Here is a 16925-nt window from a genome sequence, read left to right on the forward strand (position 1 = left end):
AATAAGGGTAAAGTCACGGAGCTGAAACCACACAAGCCAAATTGGGACTTGAACCCACTGCCTTTTAATTAAAATCACACACCTAATCTCAGGACCTAGTGAAGTTGAGGTTCTTTCTATCTCAGTAGAGAAAGAAATCAGTGAGAGACAAAGTGATACATAAGAAGTAAATCTATGCAGAGAGATACACAGAATGCTGTCCTTCTCAAAAGGTGAGAGCAGCTCTGAAAGAAACACACTCCACAGAGAGGGTGTGGGCCAGCTCAGAAGGTGAGAGGGCCTGAAATATGGGGCGGTTAATGTTTCTGGGCTGGGTAATTTCCTAGGCTAACGAGTGGGAGGATTATTCCAACTATTTTCGAGAAAGGGCACAGATTTCCAGAAATTGAGCCACCACCCACTTCTTGGCCTTTCCTTGTCAGCCTTGGTACTGTCATGGTACCGGTGGGTGTGTCATTTATCAGATGCTAATGTATTACAGTGAGTGTAGAATGAGGTTCAAGGTCTACCGGCAGCTGAATCTTCTGCCATCTTGGACCTAGGTGCTTCTCACCAAGGGCTGTGTCATTCTTTTTAAAGGTTGTGCCCTGCCCCCTGCCCTCTTGTTTCAGAGCCACTCTACATGGGGGGTTGGGGGGGGGGGAGACAAGGGAGGGCAGCTTTTTAAGACAAAACCTGAGTAAGGCTTAAGACAGGTCGATATCTGGGCATAGAGCATCCTGGGTAGAAAGGTCCTGAGGCAAGAACAGGCTTCACATATCTAAGAGACAGCCAGGGGGCAGGTGTGGCTGAAGTAATGGAGGGGGAGAGGGTGGGAGATAAGGTCAGAGGAGGAACAGAGCGGGGCAGATTGTGTGTGGGCCTTTGGCTCAGGTGAGGATTCTAATTTCTGTTTGGAGTATGATCAGAAGTCTTTTGGATCAGGTTTCAGAGTTAAGTAGGTCTCTCTTACAACAGAAGACTATGTGTAGATCAGCCCAGACAAAAGATTTGCCATCTCCAGAGCTCTTTATTGAGATCAGTGACACCCCTGGGTGCCAAGAGAATCAGGGGGAGAGGAAAATCCTCTCACTGGTCCCCAGCCACAACCATTTTACACAGTACTCCTGCCAGTTTCCACTTAAGACCACTTAACACCACTTCAGCTTTTTTTTTTTTTTTTTCGCCAAGCTTTGATTCCTGTTTCCTCCACATCAGGACTGTCCTATCAAAATATAGCAGGAGCTGCATGTGTACTTTTAATTTTTATACTCCCCACGGTTGGCCTGAAGCAAATGGACTGCCAGATATTTTTCCAGCGAAGAGAGGTTTACTCCGGCTCAGCAGAGAACTGCAACCTGGAGTCGGCCACCATGGGAGCCACCTGCAAGTTGCCCCATGGCGAGGCAAGGAGAATGCTTTTACAGAGGGAAGAAGAAGGTTGGGGCTGCAGTAAATGAGTCCCTGGCTTTTCATTGGCTGAGTCCTTGCCAGGAACAAAGAGGAGTCTTTCCTCTTCCTGTTGGGCTCTGCTACAGTCACGGGGTGGGGGGGAGAGCTCCCCCTTCTGGCCTCCCAACTCTATTTAATTGGGATTTCTGTTTATTAATTTTTTACACCATATTACAAAAAGGAAAAAGAGGCCCACCTTGGGCCTTTGGGCAGATGACATTCCTAAGAAGGCAGCCACTCCACCGTGTCCAGGAGATTTAAGACTCTCTTTCTGGCTCAGTCCGGGGGAGGGAGGAGGGGCTTGCTCTTCCATTTACGCAGTAAGAGTGGGTGCTGGGGCTGAGGGTGGCCTCACCTCGTCCCCTCCCCAGCAGTGCTCCGTGTCTTCTGTGGCCAAGGCTGTACCTCACCTGCAGGTGGGGATGAGGGCAGGTGGCTCAGGTGAGGGGCAGTGGACCCAGGTGCATCCTGGACCCTCACGACTTGTGTCCCTGTGGAGATGGCTCCCTTGTCCCTCAGCTTCTGCTTCTGTCTCCTAATATGCATGAAGGAGGCTGCCTAGCAGAGAGCTCAGATATGGGCTCTGGAACTGGATGCCTGGCTTCACTGCCATTTTGCTGTGTGACCTTGGGTAAGTTGATTGACTGCTCTGTGCCTCCCTTTCCACTATCATCAATTAGGCATAATATTAGGTACCTCATGGGGTTATTACGAAGATTACAACTAATCAGTGTGTATAAGCTGTTAAGAAGGCACCTAGAAAACAAGTGGGTGATGGATCACTGTTGGATCTTCTGTCTTTTTATGATTTAATCATCATTCACCCTGGTTCCTGAGATGTGTGTCTCTCAGCGTCCACCTTTCACTATGTTGCCAGCTCTCCCCTGCTCTGTATCGGTTCATCTCTGCCTGTTTCTCCATCTCTGCCTTAGCCCTTCTGCAACCTTGGGTAAATGACTTAACCTCTCTGTGCCTCAGTTTCCACAGCTGCATACACTTAATATAAAACTTCATATGGTGTTGTGATGGATAAAGTTATTACACATAAACAACTTAAAATAGGGCCAGAGTGAGCTCTTGCCGTAATTACAATTAATTCAATATTAAGTAATTCGTTAATTAAGTTCCCTACTCCTGTCGCAGTGCAAAGAGCTATTATTAACTGTAAGCGAGCAACCAAGAAAAGAATCAAGGAGGCTCTGTGAATGGGATGACACTTAAGGGGGAGGGGGGTAGAGTTGAGTCAAGTTGGGGGAAGTTAAAACCACCTTTTGTCTGTTTTAAAATGACTTTCACGGACTTCCCTGGTGGTCTAGTGATTGACACTCTGTTCTCCCCATGCAGGGGGCACAGGTTCAATCCCTGGTAGGGAACTAGATTCTGAATGCCCCAGCGAAGAGCCCACATGCCGAAACTAAAAAGATCCCGAGTGCCGCAACTAAGCTCTGGCTCAGCCAAATAAATGAATACTTTATAAAAAATCAATAATAAGAAGAAAATAAAAAAGACTTCCAGGATGCTTAAATAATCCCTCTCTCTATGTGTCATTTTGCCTTGGCCTCTGTCTGTGCCCATCTCTCTCTCCTCTGTTTTGTGTCTCTATCTCCCTGTCTCCCTCTGGGTCCCAGTCTATCTGGGAGGGAATTCTCGGAGAGACACTAGAAAGACAGGTAGGAGGGGTGAGTCCTGGGCACGAGAGGATCCCTTTGTCAGCAGCTTCTGAGGTGTGACTGCCCAGGGAGGCTTGGATGGCAGGAGCAGGGGTGTGGCCAGGCTGAGTCACTGGGATTCCTTCCTTCTCCCTTTCTGAGGCCCCTTCCCTGTCTTCGTGAGCACAGGAGCCCACCTACACAGGTTCCCAGCCACTAGCTTCTTCTGGCACCTGGGAGGCTGTGTGGTCACTGCTGGCAAGCCCTGGTGGGACACAGGGGTCCTGTCTTCTGCCAGCCCTCTGCTTCCCCCAAACCTTCTCCCACTCTCTTAGTTCATCACCTGTGAAATGCCCAGACACACATTCACAACCCTTTCCACTCTGAGGAAGTAGGCATTTTCTCTCCTGCCTCCCTTTCCCTCTCTCTACCTTCCCTTACCCTCTCTCTCTTCTCCATTTTGCAGATGAGGAAAACTGAGACCCACAAAATGGAGAAAAATATGCCTCCAGGTAAGGAGGCTTGGCAAGGGACCAAGAATCAGATTCATTGCTCTTTCCTGTCTCCCTAAGGGCCTCCTCTCCTCCACCTTACATTGTGTTTCAAGTAATAAAAGTAAGTGGAAGGAAGCAGGCACCCCATGACCACCACTGTATGCAGTTTGGTACTTCTTCTTTCAGGTTTTATTTTCTGAAAGTTTTAATTTTACATAGTGAGGATGACATGCACATATATTTCTGTATCTTCCTTTTTTCATTTAATATCACATAGCACAAACATCCCTGCATAACACTAACAATTCTGCACAATTATTATCCTTAACAGCTTCACAATATCCTTGGCTCAAGTCAGCCTGTTGTATACTTAAACATGCCACTGATTCTGGACACAGTCAGTGTTTCCACTGTTCTGCTATAATAACGTCATAAATTCAAACCTTGCTGCACATATTTTATTTTAAATAGTATCTTCCCAGACCTAGAATTACTGGGTCAAATGTGGAGAACAAGGCTCCTGATACACATTGCAAATCGACTTCCATAAAAGTTGTATGAATTTACAGTTTCAAGGGCCAACAGTGCTGGTCTCACTACCTCTTTACCAGCACAGAGGTTTTTGTGATTCTTGTTTTGGTTTTAGGTTCTTGCTGACTTGATTGGCTTGCACACATGGCATATCGTTGAGGTTTTGATAGGTCTCTGAGGAAAGGTAAAGTCAAGTATGACCGTACATCACCGATATCCTTATTTCTGTGAATTTCCTGTTCAGGGCATAGGGATGGAGAGATGGGAGTATGGATATATTAGCGATGCTTTCTCATGGTGTCATTTATCCAATTGATGTACTTGCAGACTTGGGTATAGACACCTGGGTGATCGGTTTCGCCACAAGGGACACTTCCCCAGGACACCAGGCCTTGCAAAGTACCTCTGCACGTCAGTGGTCCCCCTGCGTCACCCTGGAGGGGATAAAGCAAATTAGCTTCAGCTGCAGAGTGAAGCCCCCTCCCCACTCATTCTCATAAACTCCACAGTTGTTAGTCTCTGTCTTGCCAGACCCTGAACTTCCACCCCGGCCAATGGGGAGAGACTCATTGTCTCTGGGGATGAACAGAAAAGCAGGAATTAGGACCATCACGGAGAAGACAAACCACATTGTCTGCAAAGCTTGCTTGAGCCCCGGCCAATGGGACCAATCAGAGGGAAGGGGCGGGGCTTCCGGGGATCAGAGCCCCACTTCTTCCCCACCTGTAAGAACTCAGAGCCAAGCCCTTGGGAGAAGGAGCACTGTTTCCAGGCAATGGATACAAGCTCATGAAGGGGGACAGGGTGGTCCTGGAAACCAGGGGCCAAACCCATGACATAATTCACAAGGCCCAGTGCAAAATGAAAATACCGTCGCTCAAAAGGTATTAAGAATTTCAAGATAGCAAAAAGAGTGCTGTTAAACCAAGCGTGGGACTCGCCCGAGTGTGGGACCCTGTGTCACTGTACAACCTGCCCCTTCATGAAGCCGGGCCTCACTAGGGGAAAAGAAGGGTGCCCCATTCTCCAGGACACACATTCCTGTCCCGACACCCCATCCTAACACATACAGTCCCACCATCCCTGACAGCTGAGGGTGCAGCTGAGAGCACAGGGAGTGGGGCTACAGGGAGAGAGACAAGGAGAGGGAAAGAGTCACAGAGAAGCAGAAGAGAGGAAGAGCAGAGGATGGAGAGAAGAAAGGTGGAGGAGGAACACGACAGAGAAACAGCAGTGTAGGGGCTGGAGAAAGGGGCAGAGATGTAGGCAAATAAAATGAGTCCCAGCAGCAGACAGCCAATGGGGCTGGGGGCAGGGCAGGGGGGTGGCAACACAGATGGAAAGAATGGAATGAGGTTGGGGGTGAAGAGAGACGTGGGAAGACAATGTTCCGAGACAGGGAGGGGTCACCAGGAGGAGGGGAGAGAGAGTTCTTTGCCCAGGACCAGCACCCAAGGGAGGTGAGTGAGACACGAACTTCGGCCACACAGTCTCAGTAATCAATAAATAGCATTTTAATGCAATACCTTAAAATTGAGTTTAATATGAAAAAGTCCATGATGAACACGGTATCCCAATTTTACATAAAGGGTCAGTACAGGGCTTATTGAAGTCAGAGGTACGTGGGAAATGTGTGAGACTAATGGCTCTTTATTGAAAATTCTGACATCTTGTTCATCGTGGACTTTTGCATGGGTTTTCAAAACTATTGCATTAGAATGTGATTTATCTTGATCACCGGGTTTTGGAGCACCCCCCTCTCCTTTTAATTTGGGTTTGAAGCCAGGGGTTCCCTTGCCCTCCCCTAGTCCTGGCCCCAGGCTCCCCAGCCCCAGCCCCTCCCATTCACCTTTCTGCCTCATACTCAGGGCCACAGCAGCCCCCACTGAGCCCCCACTCTTGACCTGAGCAGAGAATGGGGCAGAGGGAGCTGGGAAGGCTGGGCCTGGGGTGGGATTAGGGTGATGAGGGAAGTCTCAGTGCCAAGGTCAGGTGCAAAGATTCTGGATAGAGGGTGAGGATGGGGCTCTGTGCTGAGATGAAGCAGCCAAGAACCCAGGGCAGGGGAGGAAGGAGGTCTCACACTGCAGGCGCTGGATCTGGAGTCGTGGTTGCCAGCACACAGCATGGAATTTCCCAGCGCGTCCCCGTAAACCTCCCTGCAGTCTTCAGAGGAGATGAGGGTGACATTTGTGCACATGAGCTGCTTTGGAAAGGTCACTGCAAGATGAGGGTGGGAGGGCTTGTCAGTCAGAGGCCTGGGACTGTGGACCGAGGGTCCTGATGGGGAGAGGGTGGGGGTCCAGGATCCTAGATCCTGAAGGAGGAGGGGGCTGGGGGTTCGACATTAGGATCATGAAAAGGGGCCTGACTTCTGGTCCCCTGGGTCTGAGGGAGGAGGGGTTCAGGGTCTAGGGCTCCTGGGTCACTGAGGCAGCCTCACCAAGAGGGCTGCTGGTGGTGCCCCAGCCAGAAACAGTACATTCGGTCCCAGGGGGTTCACAGCCGGAAGGCAGGTTGACTTTCCTCACACTGGGTGACAGCCTGGCCCGGCTATTTAGCTTCACCAGCATAAGGTCATCAACGTGGGTCTGTTTGGAGTAGCCAGGGTGGCGGAATGACTTTGTGGCCCTGATCTTCTGGCCTCTTCCCAGCTGTTCACTGCCCATGTGTACGTTGTACGCACTGGGAGAAGGGGGCAACATTCAAAGAGACTCTGTGAGTGAGGAGTGAGACAGGCACCCAGAGGAGGGAGGCAGGGAACCAGAGGGAGAGCTGGAAGTGCTCAGAGGGCCATCTGCCCACATACCTCAGCCTGCAGTGGGCAGCGGTGAGCACCCACTGCTCGGTGACCAGCACGCCTCCACAGCGGAGCTGATTACCCTTGAGCAGAGCCACCTGCCAGGGCCGAGAGCCTCTTGGACATGGGAATCCATTAATAATCCTCTTCTCCCTCTTGTTAACCTGGTCTGGAGACAGACATGGAGAAAAAACTGGATAGCAAGCCTCGAGGAAGGCTGAGTCAGCAGCTGAGGGATGTGGAGACAGAGATGGAGACAGACAGACAGAGAGACAGGGAGAAATGCAGAGGCACAGATGGAGAACAGGGCAGAGAAAACAAGAGATGGAGAGAGACAGAGGCAGCCCGCTCAGAAACCCAGGAGAAGGATCTGCTCTTGGGGTGACCTCAGAAGCTAATGGGAGAGACCCTGAGTACCGAATAGAGGTCCCAGGGAGCACAGAGACCCCAGGAGTCATAAGAAAGCAGGAAGAAAGCAGGCAGGAGGCAGAAGGGTCTTGTCTTCCGAGGGAGGAAGCTGCTGGAGCAGGGGGAGCTCCTGACTCAGGGACCCCTTGGAGACAGGGGCCCCTGAGAGGGTCCGTGGGGATGATGGGGGGTGCAGAGGACAGGGCAGCCCTCCCTGACTGGTCCTCACCTTCCTGTGCAGCACATCCCAGGGCTGCGGACAGCAGTAGGATCAGCAGGGGTGGAAGAAGGAAACCTGCCATGGGGGCCTCTCTGAGTCTCTCAGGGGCTGCCAGGCAGAGGAAGGGTCTCTTCTGCTGGGGCGGAGAAGGACAAAGAGTTCAGGAAGCAGGAGTGCTGGCCGCCAGCTCCCTCCTCCCTCAGATCCAGCAGTCCAGGCCCCCAGACTCCCTTTCCCTTGGGACCCAGGAATCTGGGCTCCCATCCCTCCCCATCCATAAGTCTGTATCCCCAGTTCCTTTTTCCCTAAGAGACCAAAATTTCCAGACCTCCAGCCTCTCATCTGTCAGAACCAGGCTTCCCACTGCCCCCTCCCCTCAGAAACAGGACTCAGCTCTCTCGCCAGCCTCATCCCCCCACCCTAAATGAGGCCCCTTCTCACCTTCGGAGGCTCTGATCTGACCTGGGCTCCAGACTCGGTTAAGAGCCAAGCCTCTCCAGACCTGCGCAGGGCGGCCGTCTTATACCACATCAAACCCCCCGCCCCCGCCCTCAGCACCCTGGGGTGCAGGTGGAGACGGCTCTGGGACACCCCTTCCTGCATTTCTGGTATCTCCAACCCCAGAGGCAGCTAGAATACTTGGCCGCACGCTCCTCTCTCCACGCTCCCGCCCCCGCACATCCTGGCCCCACCCTCCCTGGTGGCTGCTGCCGAGGGAGGGGCCGGGGGCTCTGGCTCGGAGGGGCAGGAGCAGGATTCAAGGAGCCGCAGAGCTCAGGACACGGGCTCTGGCTGGGGTCCTCCTCTGGGGCCATTGTCTCGCCCTCATGCCCTCTCAGGGATGACCTAGACCCTATAGGCTAATTCTGAGCAGCTTGTGAGAATGTGTTCAGGCTGGAAGCCAGTCATGTCTTTGAACCTGAACCCATTCCCAATCCTAATATCGGGTAGGAATTAAAAAGCAAACATTTCCCTAACTTCCCCCCGATAAATGCTTACTGTTAGCAATATAGTCTTTCTCATATTACACATCAATTTCTGTGCATACTATGTATTAATAATAAAAACATCTGTACTGAACAGTATCTAATATAACCTTTTTCTTTACTCTATAAATTACTTTGAACAGTTTTTCCTCTTAGTTTATTTAAATGGGGTCTCCTTCATTCTTAAGGGCTGCATAATATTCCGTACTACAGTTGTACCCTGATTTATGTAGTCTGTTTCAAATTGGAGTATGTTTGCATAGTTTTAATTATGATAATGCTAGATTAAACTTCCTTGTACATTCATCTTTGCTAGTTGTGTTCATTCAAGAAGTATGTACTGGGCATCTATTCTGTGCCAGAAATTATTCTGATTCCTGGGGACTCAGTGGTCAATAAAGCAAACAAAAATTCCTTTATGTAGGCTCTTCTTCTAGTGCGTGGAGACTGTGAATATAAAATTGAGTATATAAAATATATAGTTTGTTAGATGTTGGTAAGCATGACAGAGAAAAATAAAAACAGGGAAGAGGATATTTAAGTCAATGCCACCATTCAGCCATTTAGCAATCATTTAACAAACATTGTATCACTCCTATGTGCCTGCAACTTACTATTATGCATCCCAGGGTCAAAAAGCTTCTTTGCTACATCACCAGACTGTATGAGAAAGTAACAGACCTATTTTTTTGAGTCACCTTGCAACTGATAATGAACAGAAAGGAGAACTCAGTTCTCAGTATATTTTCAAGGGAAAGCAAGCAGTCATCCACGATTATTTCTCACATCCAATCTTTTAAGGCGTATCCACTTGCGTTGTTCCAGTTTGTGCTTTTTCAAAGCAAAAGCTCTGCATTAAAAATACAAGAATGAGAAAAATGTGCATTGAAAAGGAAACATTGGAAATGTCAGGTGGAGAACCTGGGAACAAGAAAGAACATCATGGAGTTTATCTGAGTCATACTGTACCTTCAAAAGCTGAGCCCTAGGTTAGAGTTGCTTCTGGCTTCTGAATTATCTGGGCACTGTTTCTAAGCCAAGGATCATTTACGGTATTCTATACTGTTTTTTTGAAAGTATGGAAGTGAGATAAGGAGTTGTTGGTTTCCTCCACTCTCAGGAACCAGTAGAATTATAATATAAGGAAGATTCCACATGAAGATGACATTTGAACAAAGTCTTAAAGGAGATGGTGGATGGATACATGTAGCTGCTCAGTGAGTTCTCGGCAGAGCAAATGGGCAGGTAAGTTAGGCAGGGGACTTGCTTAGAATATTCTAGCAGGGGAGCCCTTTTTTTTTTGGGCACACGGGCTTAGTTGCTCTGCGGCATGTGGGATCTTCCTGGAGCTGGGATCGAACCCGTGACCTCTGCACTGGCAGGAGGATTCTTAACCACTGCGCCACCTAGGAAGCCCAGGGGAGCCGTTTTGACTGGAGGTGAATGAGCAGGGGGACAAGGGCAGGTAATGAGGTCAGAGTGAGAACAGGACTAGGATGACATAGAACCTTGAAGATCAGTGTAGGACTGGCGTTTACCTTTTGTAAGATGGGAACCATTACAACTGAAGACAAGTTCCTAAAAGTGGAATTAACCCCAACTTCTAAATCAGACCTCAAAATGTGATTTCTTCCTCTGCCCTGAGCCCAAATCATACCTCAGTCCTGACCCCTAACCCAACTCTATTTTGGTCCCATCATTTGGCCCATAACAGACATTATTGTTGCCGACTCACACATTCATTCCTTCTGCCTTTCCATGAGAACCTCGATTTTGTTTGGATAATCTTTCATCCTCATCATGATTGTAAGCTTTACTGCCCCAAGCAGCAAAGCCATATTCTGCCTGCCAGGGATTGGTTTAGAAATGAACATGGGATGCAGTCCTGGCCAATGAGGAAGGAGGGGACCACCACTGGGGCACTTCTCGGAAAGACTCTCTTATTTCCAAAAGGAGACCCTGGAAGACGTCTCTTTTCTTTCTTCTGGATGGTTCCCCTTCTGGATGTCAATTGTGGAACTGTGGCAGCCTTCCAGCAACTGGGGAGAGACGTGGCTGGTGTACCAAGACAACACACCACAGGTGGTCAAGCAGGGAGAGAGAGTGACATAACAAGATCCGTATTTCAAAATCTCCCTCTGAGTGCTATATGAAGGATGGATTTGAAGGGGACGTGGAGACATGAGGACTCTTGTTATTGTTCAGATGAGAAATGGTGATGACTTGGATAAGGCCATTTGGGAGGCGGAGATGGTGATACGTGGATGGATTCAGGATGCACTTAGGAGAATCAACAGGCCTTGATGATGGAGTGGATGGAAGTTGTGGTGAGGGAGACACATGTTAAGGCTTCAAGGTCACTTCCTGGTGGATGGTGGTACCATTCATTGAGAAGAAACAGTTGGATATGATCAAGGGCTTATGAGAGAGTGAAAAAGGTCTCACTCTTTTCAACAGAATGCTGAGGAGGCAGGGGGCTGAAGAGAGAATCCAGGGACTCCAGGCATAATTCTAACTCCAATCCTTGCCTTGACACCGTTTTGAACACCAGTCTTTTGTTTTTAATAATACAATGATTTTTTATAAGCCTGAACATCACCTGACACATATTCCAAAACTAGACAATTATGTATGGCAAAAAGAGTAAATTACACATGGGAACAAGAGTAAATAAGATGGCAGTTTACCTTCTCATCCCCCGCTAACATTGATAAAGGATACAGTCCAATGATAGAATTTTAAAAAGGTAACAGAGAGGTTTCACTTTGAATTCTGACCAAGCTTGTTATCTGATGATGGAAGATACAGATACTAAAGGCCCAACACCATTCTTTTTTGTTTTTAATGTACTCATTTATTTGGCTGCATTGGGTCTTCATTGCTACATGTTGGCTTTCTCTAGTTGCTGAGAGCGGGAGCTACTCTTCGTTGTGGTGCACGGGCTTCTCTCTGCAGTGGCTTCTCTTATTGAGGAGCAGGGGCTCTAGGCTTGTGGGCTTCGGTCGTTGAAGCACTTGGGCTCAGTAGTGTGGCTCCCAGGCTCTAGAGTTCAGGCTCAGTATGTGTGGCACACAGGCTTAGTTGCTCCACCGCCTTTGGGTTCTTCCCGGACCAGGGCTCGAACCCGTGTCGGATTCTTAACCACTGCGCAACCAGGGAAGTCCTGAATACCAATCTTTGATTTTTTTTAAGCCCTTTATTGGAGTATAAGTACTTTACACAGCTGTGCCAGTTTCTGCTGTACAACAAAGTGAATCAGCTCTGTTTATCATATACCCCATATCCCCTCCCTCCCACCTTCCCTATCTCACCTCTCTAAGTCATCACCAATCATCCAGTTTATCTCCCTGTGTTAGACAGCAGCTTGTCTACAACTGCATCTTTATTCTTGCCTTGTCACTGGGTTCATCAGTAGCATTTTTTTAGATTCCATATATATGAGTTAGCATACGGTATTTGTTTTTCTCTTTCTGGCTTACTTGGCTCTGTAGGATAGACTCTCGGTCCATCTACCTCACTACAAATAACTCAGTTTCATTCCTTCTTATGGTTGAGTAATATTCCATTGTATATATGTGCCACATCTTCTTTATTCATTCATCTGTTGATGGGCATTTTGGTTGTTTCCATGTCCTGGCTATTGTAAATACTGCTGCAGTGAACACTGTGGTACATGTTTCTTTTTGGATTATGGTTTTTCAGGGTATATGCCCAGGGGTGGGATTGTTGGGTCTTGTGGGAGTTCTATTTTTAATTTTTTATGACACCTCCATACTGTTTTTCCATAGTGGCTGTACCAATTTACATTCCCACCAACTGTGTAGGATGGTTCCCTGTTCTCCGCATCCTCTCCAGCATTTACTGTTTCTAGATTTTTTATGATGTCCATTCTGAGTGGCTCAACACCATTCTTGATGCAAGCCCGGGACTTAGCCCAAAACTTCAGCTCGCATCGAAACCTACTCCTCAATTCTGCTATATCCTTGACTGCTTCTAAACTTTTACCTCAACTTGGAATCTAGTTCCTGACCAAGTTCCTGCCTCCAAATATCACTCAGGCTGGGAACCACACCTCCACCAACACTGACCCTGACTCTTGACTCAAACCCTCAATCCCTAACCACAACCCACACTCAACCTTGACCCAAACACTGAATGTCACCATAGCCCCTGTTCCAAACCTGACCTACCCACAACTCAGACTATAGTCTCCATCCCTGTCACATGCCGGGAAGCCCACACAGACATCCTCCCCATGAGCCCATCCCCAGTCACACCAGTCCTAACACTCTGACTCCAGTCCCGACCCCACTCTCATCTCCAACCCAATTTCTACGTGAAACCCCATCCCAGTTCCATGCCAAACTCTTTCCCTCACCCCATCTTCATTTTCCCAACTCCGCACACCACCTTGACCCTGCATTTCAAACACACACGCGAAAATAAAGTTCACCCATTATCACCATACTAGTGTTCATCCCACACGGACTGAATTCAAGTGAAGTCCCCAAAACTTCTGAGACACTTATTCTCATCAAATCCCAAACCAGAGCCCAGAATTCAGATCCTGACCCCTCTAATTCCACACCAGGACCCTGGCCATAAGAGGTGTCACCCTCTTGACTTGGGCTGCGAAATCATGTCGGGGCAGATGCCAGGCCACTTGACCTCACAGCTCTGTGAGTCAGCAATCTGTATCTTTGCCTCCTGGCTTCCCAAAGAGAGGAATTTTGGCAAGACTTCCAATCTGTTATCTATTGTCCAAATCTTCATCCCTTGATTCCCTCTTCAGCCCCCTGTCTCCTCAGCATACTGGTTATTTTGTTTTGTTTTGTTTTGTTTTTGCTTTTGTTTTTGTTTTTTGTCCTCATTGGGTCTTCATGGCTGAGCACAGGCTTTCTCTGTAGTTGTAGCAAGCAGGGGCTACTGTGTTGTGGTGCGTGGGCTTCTCAGTGCTGTGGCTTCTCTTGTTGCAGAGCACAGGCTCTAGGTGGCAGCCTTCAGTAGTTGCGGCATGTGGGCTCAATAGCTGTGGCTTCAGGGCTCTAGAGTGCAGGCTCAGTAGTTGCAGCACACAGGCTTAGTTTCTCCGTGGCATGTGGGATCTGGCCAGACCAGGGATTGAACCCATATCTCCACATCGTCTGCATTGGCAGGAAGATTCTTAACGACTCTGCCTCCAGGGAAGTCCCAGAATACTGTTAAAAAGAAGAAAGCAGCTACGCTAGTCTGGAGCCCTGCTATTCACTCCTGAATCACCAGCACTTCTGCTGTGCTTGGCACATCTGTCTTTGTATATTTTTGATTATTTAATCTGATTTTATTGCTAAATACTGGTCTTCACGAGGAGAGGAAATGTGTATGGTGTTCATTTGGTGTTTTTTTTAACGCACTCAGCCAAAATGAGGGAGCATAGGAGGGACGTAAATAAATACCTGTTTGCAGCCCAGTGTCATCCACGGATCAGTCAACTTTAGAGCCAGTCCTTCCTTGATCCCTGAGCCATTCAGCCACAGGGCATGATGGAAAGAACTTGGCCTCACAAGTCAGACCAACTCAGGTTTGACCAACCCTAGTTGCCCCCTAGTGATCTCAGGTAAGCGACTTCATATTTCTGAGCTCCAAGTTGCCCCTCTCTAAAGTGGAGGACAGCAAAGTCTGCTTCTCAAGGCAAATGGGAGAATTAAATAGTTATGAAAGGAACATGGATGGGCACGTTCCAGGCACTGGATTCATATTAGCTGCCTTCCCCGTCATCCTGGGGATGAAGCAGCTTCTCTTTCTTGTGCACCTACTGTGGGATGTGTCGGGTGCTTTGAGAACCTCATCTCTGTTGCTCTCATGGGTCCAAGTGAGGACTGTCTTCCCCATTTGATAGGCAAAAATAGGGAGATTTAAAAGAAGTAAGAACCCTTGTGCAAAATCCACAGCCAAGGAGGCAGAAAGGTCAGATTCGAATGCTGAGGGTTGCCCACAGTTTCACCATTGCACAAACCCACAGTCTGGAAGGTAGTTTCCCTAGAACCCCGTCACATATGCTCAGAATCTCTTTTGGCTCAGAATGAACTCGGAACCCCATAGGCTTATTATTCATGATGTTGGGGAGAGCCCCAAGTCCCAGCCCTCCCAGGCCCTTTGGGTTTCGTCCTGTTCCTAAGTCCCACCCAGAGACCCAGCTTCCTACTTCCTCTGCCCTCACATTTATATCCTGATTGTTGGCCTGATGACGCATCTTTCAGCTCCTGATCACACCTGAGAGCTGGTACCTTGCTGTCCTGCATGTGTGCCTTGCCCTAAGGGGTCCTGGGCATTGTGATTCTGGAACCTCCTGATTCAGCTCCTTGGGTTCTGAAGGCATATAGTTTCTGATTTCTGGGTTTCTATTCCACTCTTTTTCCAAGAACAGCTCCCACTTCTTTTAGGAAGCTGTCCCCCTCATGTCATACAGTTCTGGTGAAACCGTCAATCATAGTTTTCCAAACTCTCTCACCCATTGGGATGCACCCATGACCCAGTCAAGCCGACAAGATCATTGTTTCCTCCCTAGAAATAATGATTCATCAGATGTGTGGGCTCGGTTATAGCAGGACCAATCAGAGTTCTTCCCTGGGATGAATAAAAGGGATCTTTGTTTCTGCTGGGTTTGCTGTACAGGGGCTGTCAGTAGCTGCTCTGCTCCCTCCATGTGAGGAAGCTTGTCTCCAGAGGCTAGAATGAGATCCACAGGAAAATGAAAGAGACAAACAGAGATGAGACACAGTTCACACGTATGAGAGAGAGAGACAGAGACAGAGAGAAGCAGGCAGAGAAACAGAGAGAGACATTGTCACAGAGAGACAGAGGTGATCGGCTTAAGTCACCAATTCAGGTGCAGGAAGTCCCCTACGTATGAGCCTTCAAGTTAGAACTTTCAAAGATGCAAGCATGTGTTCACATGTCCAATCATGTAAGTTAGTTCACCTGTCTGGCACGCATTGTCATGTGCGTGCATCCTCTACAGGTGGTTGTGCTTTAGCGTACTTCACAGTAAGGTATAGAGTACAGTAGTACACTATCTTTATTTCAAGCCCAGGATGTCCAGAAGCAAGCACAAAAGCAGTGGTGATGTAGCTCGTACTGCTATGATGTAGCAGTGGTGATGGAGCTGGTATCTCCTATTGCTGATGGTACTTCAGCTCTACCATCTCCCACCTCCTCTCCCTCCTCCAGTCAGTAACTCTTTCCTGGTCCCTCGATGCCACCCCCTATATGCCAGCTGTTGTACTCTACTATTGTACTTTTCAAAGTATTGTACTGTAAGACTAAAAATGTTTATTTTTATGTATTATTTGTGTGAAAAGTATTATAAATTTATTGAAGAACAGTAATATATAGACAATTTTGTTAGTTGGGTACCTAGGCTGACTTTGTTGGACTTAGGAACAAATTGGACTTATAGATGTGCTCTCGGAATGGAACTCATTTGAATGTAGGGGACTTACTGTCCTTGAGACTCTGATACCCATGTCACTTCCTCTAACATTATGAATCATCTCCATGGTCCCCCTAGGCACCTACACCAACCAATCCCCTTTTATGCATAAGCCAGTTTGAACTGGGGCTCAGCCACTTGTATCCAATAGCTCCATGACATAAATGGGTCCTTCCAGCTTTTGTGCATGCCTGGTGTTCTGATCTCCTGCCAGACTCCAAACCCACAATTCTATTCCTGAATTTCTGGTTGGCCTTGAACAAGTCCTTCCTTGACCTCAGTCACCCTTCTCCTTCATACCATAAATTAATCTTCAAGTCCTTTCTGGGTTTATATTCCATTGGGGACTTTTATTTTTTTATTTTTATTTTTTAAACTTATTTATTTATTTATGTATTCTGTTGCATTGGGTCTTCTTTGCTGCACCTGGGCTTTCTCTAGTTGTGGCAAATGGGGGCCGCTCTTCGTTGCAGTGCGCAGGCTTCTCATTGCAGTGGCTTCTCTTGTTGCAGAGCACAGTCTCTATGCATGCAGGCTTCAGTAATTGTGGAGCATGGGCTCAGTAGTTGTGGCTCATGGGCTCTAGAGCACAGGCTTAGTAGTTGTGGCACATGGGCTTAGTTGCTCCATGGCATGTGGGATCTTCCCGGACCAGGGCTCGAACCCGTGTCCTCTGCATTGGCAGGTGGATTCTTAACCACTGTGCCACCAGAGAAGCCCTGGGGACTTTTAAATATCACTTGGGTATTGGGATATTAAGTAAAGTGTTATTAGGAGGAAAAAAAGTACGTATGAATAGATACATGCAGGCAGGCTCAGAGAAAGAGTTGTGCCTTTGTGGTAGTTTGAATCACTTATATGGTGCATTTCTTGAGTTTCCTCTGGCCAATCATCTTGCTTTGACTGGCCCTGAGTCCATATTTGGTTTAACTCAG

At 48.0% G+C, this 16925-nt stretch overlaps 1 protein-coding gene across 2 annotated transcripts; it reads right to left on the reverse strand.

Annotated features, from left to right (window-relative positions):
- Window positions 1-3742: 3742 nt before the first annotated feature.
- Window positions 3743-8133, reverse strand: LOC130838645 (kallikrein-7-like). 2 transcript variants are annotated; one of them, XM_057712060.1, is made up of 6 exons: window positions 7975-8133; window positions 7543-7666; window positions 6915-7074; window positions 6549-6790; window positions 6189-6325; window positions 3743-4539 (listed from the first exon to the last, which is right to left on the reverse strand). In XM_057712060.1, the coding sequence occupies exons 1-6, from the start codon at window positions 8062-8064 to the stop codon at window positions 4384-4386; spliced, it is 909 nt and encodes a 302-aa protein (XP_057568043.1). In that variant the 5' UTR covers window positions 8065-8133; the 3' UTR covers window positions 3743-4383. The 2 variants fall into 2 exon arrangements, with proteins under 2 accessions (XP_057568043.1, XP_057568042.1); XM_057712059.1 differs by having other exon boundaries at window positions 7543-7669; window positions 7975-8128.
- Window positions 8134-16925: the final 8792 nt, after the last annotated feature.

Source organism: Hippopotamus amphibius, chromosome 16 (genome assembly GCF_030028045.1).
Source record: "Hippopotamus amphibius kiboko isolate mHipAmp2 chromosome 16, mHipAmp2.hap2, whole genome shotgun sequence".
Classification (NCBI taxonomy): domain Eukaryota; kingdom Metazoa; phylum Chordata; class Mammalia; order Artiodactyla; family Hippopotamidae; genus Hippopotamus; species Hippopotamus amphibius.